The sequence below is a fragment of the Vulpes vulpes genome, chromosome 2 (assembly GCF_048418805.1).
Source record: "Vulpes vulpes isolate BD-2025 chromosome 2, VulVul3, whole genome shotgun sequence".
NCBI lineage: Eukaryota > Metazoa > Chordata > Mammalia > Carnivora > Canidae > Vulpes > Vulpes vulpes.
In genome coordinates, this window is record NC_132781.1 from 109,614,869 (window position 1) to 109,622,211 (window position 7,343).

Genomic DNA, 7,343 nt, shown 5'->3' on the forward strand with positions numbered 1-7,343 from the left:
GTTTAAAAGTCTGCTTTTAAAAAGTTTTAAAACTACTGGACTAGAAGACCACAAAGGTTTGGAGTGCCAGGGTGGCTCAGTTGGTTGAGCATCTGACTGCTGATCTCAGTTCAGGTCTTGATCTCAGGGTCATGGGATCAAGCCTCACACTGGGGCGCCACACTGGGTGTGGAGCCTACTTAAAAAAAAAAAAAGAAAGAAGAAAAGAGCACAAAGATAATTTTTACCTTAGTAATCCTGATCCCAGTAGCTTAATTCTTTAAAGGATGTTGCTTCTTCATTCTCTGCTCCTCCCTTCCCAAAGAACAGATCACCTAATAATTTTTTTAAGTATCTTAAAATTATGATATGTGGGTAAATAACAAAATTGTAAGACAGTATCTGTGTGCTTACCTCTCTTGTATGCATTGCTTAGCACAGTGCCTAAAACCGAGCTCACTCAGTAAGTATTGTAGATGGATGGATGGGTAGATATATGAAGAGAGTAACATTTTTCAGTGAGACTTTGTTATTTTGTAATATGTGAAAAACATTGTAAACCTTCAAATGTTTATAAGTAAAGTCTGTTGTTTTCTGTCAAGGTGATATTTATTGGATATCTACATTATAATAGATCATTTTCATTTTTTAATTTTAAAAAAATTTAAGTTTTGTATTTTAATTCCAGTAGAGTTAACATACAGTGTTATATTAGCTTCAAGTATACAATATAGTGACTCAACAGTTCTGTTACTCAGGGCTCATCATGTGGGTGTCCTTAATCCCCTTCACCCATACCCACGCCTCCCCTCCCTTCTGGTAACCATCAGTTTCTTCTCCCTAGTGAAGAGTCTGTTTTGGTTTATCTCTCCTTTTTTTTCCCCTTAAACTCCACATATTAGTGAGATCCTATGGTATTTGTCTTTCACTGACTTACTTCACTTAGCCTCATACTCTCTAGCTCCGTCCATGTTGTTACAAATGGCAAGACTTCATTTTTTATGGCTGAGTAATATTCCTGTGTGTTTGTGTGTGTGTGTGTGTGTGTGTGTAATACACATATGAATGTATATATTTTACTACATCTTCTTTATTCATCTATCAATGGACATTTGGGCTACTTCCATATCTTCGCTATTATAAATAATGCTACAGTAAGCATGGATACACATATCCCTTTGAATTAGTGGTTTTGTGTTTTTTGGGTAAATACCCAGTAGTACAATTGCTGGATCTTAGGGTAGTTCTACTTTTTACTTTTTGGGGAACCTCGGTACTGTTTTCCACAGTGGCCGCACCAGTTTGCATTCCCACCAACAGTGTGTGAGGGTTCCTTTTATCCCCACATCCTCACCAACACTTACTCTTTGTTGTGTTTCATTTCAGCCATTCTGACAGGTGTGAGGTGACATCTCATTGTAGTTTTGATTTGCATTTCTCTGATGCTTAGTGATGTTGAGCATCTTTTCATGTGTCTCTTGGCCATCTGTATGTCTTCTTTGGAGAAATGTCTGCTCATGCCTGCTGCCCACTTTTAAATTGGATTATTTGTTTTTTGAGTATTGAGTTGACTAAATTCTTTATAGATTTTGGATACTAACTCTTTATCTGATATGTCACTTGCAAATATCTTCTCCTGTTTTGTGGGTTGCCTTTTAGTTTTGTTGATTATTTCCTTCTCCATGCAGAAGCTTCTTATTTTGATGTAGTCCTGATAGTTTTGTTTCCTGGGTCTGCTTGAGCACACATATCTAGAAAAATGTTGCTATAGTCAAATGTCAGAGATATTACTTCTTATGTTCTCTTCTAGGACTTTTATGATCTCATGTCTTACATTTAGGTATTTAATCCATTTTGAGTTCATTTTGTGTATGGTGTAAGAAAGTGGTCCAGTTTCATTCTTTTGTATATAGTTGTCCGGTTTTCCCAACACTGTTTGTTGAAGAGATTATCTTTTTCCCATTGCACATACTTTCCTGCTTTGTCAAAGACTGATTGACTGCATAATTGTGAGCTCTCTATTCCATTTGTTTGTGTGTTTGTTTTTGTGCCAGTACCGTACTGTCTTAATCACTATAGCTTTGTAATAGAACTTGAAGCCTGGAATTGTGATACCTTGAGTTTTGTTTTTCTTTTTCAAGATTGTTTTGGCTTTGGGGGGTCTTTTGTGGTTCCATACAAATTTTAGGACTGTTTGTTCTAGTTCTGTGAAAAGTGCCACTGGTGTTTTGATAGGGATTGCATTAAATTTGTAGTTTGCTTTGGTTAGTATAGACATTCTTACAACATTTGTTCTTCTAGCCCATGAGCATGGAATATCTTTCCATTTTTTTGTGTCATTTTCAGTTTCTTTCATGAGTGTTTTACAGTTTTCAGAGTACAGACCTTTCACCTCTTTGGTTAAGTTTATTCCTAGGTATTTTATTCTTTTTGGTGCAGTTGTCAATGGTATTGTTTTCTTAATTTTTATTTCTGCTGCTTCATTAGTAGTATATAGAAATGAAGCGATTTCTATACATTGATTTTGTATCCTGTGACTTTTTACTGAGTTAATTTATCAATTCTAGTAGCTTTTTGGTGGGAGTCTTTCAAGTTTTCTATTTATAGAATCATGTCATCTGCAAATAGTGAAAGTTTTATTCTTCCTTGCCAATTTAGATGCCTTTTATTCCTTTTTCTTGTCTGATTTCTGTGGCTAAGACTTCAATCCTATGTTGAATAAAAATCATGAGAGTGGACATCTTAGAACTGTTTACTGAATGGCTAATTCATTATACTTTCTTTTCTCTTATTTTTAAAAAAGATTTATTTATTTGAGAGAGAGAGAGAGAGCATGAAGAGGGGGAGAGGCAAGGTAGAGGGAGAAGCAGACTCCACACTGAGCAGTGAGCCAGATGTGGGGCTCGGTCTAGGATCCTGGGATCATGTCCTGAGCCAAAGGCAGCCACTTAACTGACTGAGCCACCCAGGTGCCCCTGCACCTTCCTTTAATTCTTCATTAATTTTCTGATGTTAGTTATGTAAATATAAAACTAAAAGTATCCAGTATGATTTTCTTTTTTAATTCTTTTTTTTCCTTTTTGCATTTGAAATAAGATCCTTTTAGAGCTATTAGCTTTGAGAGAGTACTATCTCTTTTTATAGTGAAGTTACACTGTGGCAGGTACTTGAGATAATAATAGTAATAATTATAAGCTATCTTGGGACAACCTTGAGACCACAGTTGGTCATCATCTGCCTTTTCTTTTTTTTCTTTTCTTTTCTTTTCTTTTTTTTTTTTTTTATCATCTGCCTTTTCAATTTGGCAGACCTGCTTAAAGTTGATAGACCTTTTACTGAGATTTACTAGATTACTTTAGACTAAAGCCAAAGTAGCATAATGGTAAGGCATTGAGCTACTGACCTGCATGGTTGTTTTAGTAATAAATATGAGCATATCAGTTTTGCATTCTTAAAAACGCATGTAATAATATATCTTAAGAAAACATAAGAATCACATTATATAATTATATAAACCTTACTCATAAGTTTATAAAGTATTGCTACTTGCATGCTGTCTAATAAGATTTTGACTTTTGCTATGTTTTAGTATCAGTCTCTCTTAAAAATGCTGCTTCTAAACCTCTAAAATTCTGTGGCATATATGTATGAGTGCACGTATGAAAAGCATGTAGTTGTTCAAAATGTGGCTACTAATGTACGTAATACTATTTACTCCTGTGTTCATGTTACTTACAAATCTGTCTTTCCCTTCAGGTAAAGAGGACGAATATCCAAAGAAACCTTTGGGGCAGCTTCCACCTGAACCTGCCAGCATCAGTCACCTGAGCAACGGACGAAGAAGTGTTGGCAAGTCAAGTCCCCACATGAGCAGCAGAAGAGAAAGTGGCTCATCACCTCACAAAAAACATGAGCCTTCCCCTCACCATCAAAGTAGAATTGGTACACCAGAGCAAAGACGGAAATCAGATGATGAGGACAGTAGAAAGCTTAAAGAAGAAGCAGATTTTCAAAGAAAACTTCCATCAGGGCCACAAGACAGTTCCAAGCAGTATAATCATGCAGCTGCTAACCAAAATAGCAACGCCACTTCAAATACCAGGAAGGAATTTGTGCCCAAGTGGAATAAACCATCAGACATTTCAGCTATTGAGAAAACTGCCAAATATGCCATCGAAGGCAAAAGTAGGTCGGTGCAGCCCACACTTGCAGTCACCATCCCAAGTTCTGCTGATACTCGAATATCAAATGTAAGGCAAAAGATGAAGGTTTTAGATGCTGATGAAGGGAAACGGGGCTCTAACGCATCCCAGTACGATAACGTACCTGAAAATGACAACAGTGCATCTATTGAAGAGGCACTAGAAAGAGCTTACTCCCAAAGTCCAAGGAACATGGTTTCCTCTCACAGCCCAAGGAAGCATATGGAGCCGGGTTCTAGTCCATCAAGAGTACCAACCAAGTTTACCTTTAAAGTGCAGCCTGCAGGTTACCCAAAATATCCATCCCCACTAGATGGGGAAGATCGCAGGACAGTACATCCGCCATCCTACAGTAACCCCCCTGTTTACCATGGAAATTCTCCCAAACACATCCCTAGTGCTAACAGCAGCTGCGCATCTCCACAGTTTACTCACGGGGCTCAAAGGAATCCTTCCCGGAGACCTTATGGTTCTACGCTTTCGGTCGATGTTTCTCCCGAGAAGTCCTATGGCCGCCCGCTTCCTCTTGTACTACCATCCAGCCGAATAGAAGTTCTTCCTGTTGATCCTGGCGCCGGGGGATATTCGGGCAATTCGGAGTCACCAAAGAACGGCAAATTCATCATTCCTCCAGTGGATTACCTGTCAGAAGTTATTTACACGTACAGACCTGAGACTCATGGACAGTTGTGGACTCAAGATGCTAACCGTGGCCACTTGAGCAATTTACCAAAATATTCCGCCTTTCAACATGTTTCCTTTCAGGACCATAGCCTCCCGGCAGTCTCAGTAGATAGTCCAGTGCGATACAGAACTTCACCAGGTTTAGAAGATGCCAGTTCCTCTGGGTATCAATATTCAGGGCCCTCACCTCCAGTATATCACTACAGAAATCGGGATGGACTTTCTATTCAAGAATCAGTATTGCTGTGAGAATTTATCTATACTTGGTAAAGACAAGAGAATAGAAACCATTTGAAACCTACATTGCTATGTTTATAATTGCCAAAGCAGTATTTTATATTATTGTAAACATCTCACACAATTCCAGTGTCTGCTAGTAATAAGAATATATAGAAATGTTTTATCCCCAAGTAGATGCTGCTTACAATGAGCATTTTTAAATTGCATCATCTCTGAACCTGTTAAAAAAGAATTTAACGTGGTGGAAACATAGCAATAGCATTTAGGGAGGCACACATAATAATAATTCATTACTCTGTTTCATTTATGTCTTTCTCCAAAATCTGAGCATTTTTGTACCATTAGCCCATTCTGTTTTGAGTAATATTACAGAGCACAGAAAAACTGTGTAGAATAGACCTTTTTAAGGCTATGTGTAGAGCGTGTCTTTGAATAGATACCAAAATGCCTCTATGCACACATATTTGAACACAGAACTAAAGAAACATTAAAAAAAAAAAAACTAATTGTAATCCACATCCATAGATTAATTTACTATTCTTCCTTTCCTTAACTTACCTTTCAGCCAGGTTTTTGTCCCCACCCCCTTATATTTTTCACCCAGGTCCTAACATGCCGTCGGGTGTTTGCCCTGACTTCTCTGCAATTGTGGCCATTTTCTTTCCTTCTGAAAATTAAAGACACTGGAGAGAAAGGCTGACCACCTAATGGTGCTTAAACACTGGGGCACTCAAAGTAAGGTTATGGCCAGAGGCATGGCGCTGCTGGTACCCCAAGATCAGTTTTAGAGCAGTTTGAAGTGCATTTGTGCCCTTGTTTCTGGTCTGACTCTTGCAAAGCTCAGAGCAAAATGTTCCTTGCCAGATGCAGAGGAAGTGCTGCCATCCTGCTCTCCAGTGGATGCCAGCAGGAGAGGTTGCGAGTTACTGATCCTCAAGCACTCACACGGGGCATCAGAACAAACTCCTTTGAAATCCATTTGAAAGCAGGATTAACAATATGGTTACTCCTTACTTCTGCCCTTTCGATTCCTGCACAGTCCAGGGTGTCATTTACTGTCATGGTCTTTTTCTGGCACTCTTTCTTTCAAGGTGGTAGTCCATGGATATTGCTGCACTTAGGCCATTAAATTATCATTGTGTAAACTTGTAAAAAATGATCCTAATTATTAATAGGAGTCTAAGATTTTAATCTTTTTTTAAAAAATAGTGTGACTTTCATACTTTCAAAAATCTCCTTTTTTCCCCCTTTTTACAGTTAAAAAAAATTCAGATTCATGGTTAAGAGATTAGCAATGAATGTCTTTTAAAATAGTCTATTACACTACAATTACCAAAACACTGGGAAAGTTTAGGGCACTCCCAGAAAGTATGGCTTTGTGTTTAATTGGAGAGCTCGTTTTCCACATATTTTCCTCGTGTTTGAATAAGGACTAGAGTAGAAAACCTAACTTCAAGGGCTCCGCTTGTTGCAAGTTGGCGCTTTAAACTTTCAAGGTACTGAAGTATGTCCTTTCAAATGAGAGTAACATTTGTTTAGCTAGTGAATGTGACAATATTTTTTATGTATATAATGAGTCTAATGTAATTTTAATCAACTTGGTAATGATGTTATTAAACAGCAAAACAAATGGCAGTGTGTTAGCAGCTAAGCACTACGCTGAAACGCAGGCAAAATCCTGCTCCCCCTGGGCTCTTGATTCAGATCATGTGGAGGCTTAGAGAGAAATGTATATAAAAAATGTAGCTGAGGATATTAATTTCAATTTTTAAACCATGATTCTGTGACTTGTAATAAACCAAGCTGTACAATTTAGGTTATGATAGCGGCATCTGAGCTGCCCCAAAATATCTATGTCAACAGTGGTAAATACTGTAGATTTATATATATATATATATATATATATACATATATATATGCAAAATATATATAAACACACACTATTTTCTTATGTCATCTATGACATTTTTATCTGTATACTTTTTTTGATGTGATTGTTTTTAACATGCTAAAAGTAATAAGTATATTTTGTTTTGTGTCTTTCATGTGCCTTTTTTATATGGCAAAAGCGCTGCATCTCTGATGCTTCTAAAGCTAATTTTCTTCTAATTGAGGAGATACTGCTCAGTGTTTGCCCACATGACTGTACATTTTATCACAGTTGTATGTTAAATGCTTTATTAATTTCCAGGAGTACTGTATTTAGAACTACATCACCTTTCCTTTATTTTATTTTCT

General features: G+C 37.3%; 1 protein-coding gene across 4 annotated transcripts in view; it reads left to right on the top strand.

Moving 5' to 3' along the window:
* Positions 1-5,517, top strand: part of USP6NL (USP6 N-terminal like) — a 167,769-nt gene extending 162,252 nt beyond the window's left edge. For all 4 annotated transcript variants that reach the window (XM_072749535.1, XM_072749534.1, XM_072749536.1 and 1 more), the window contains one exon: positions 3,736-5,517. In XM_072749535.1, coding sequence (XP_072605636.1) covers positions 3,736-5,114 — 1,379 coding nt within the window. In that variant the 3' untranslated portion in view covers positions 5,115-5,517. The remainder of the gene's footprint in view (positions 1-3,735) is intronic.
* Positions 5,518-7,343: the final 1,826 nt, after the last annotated feature.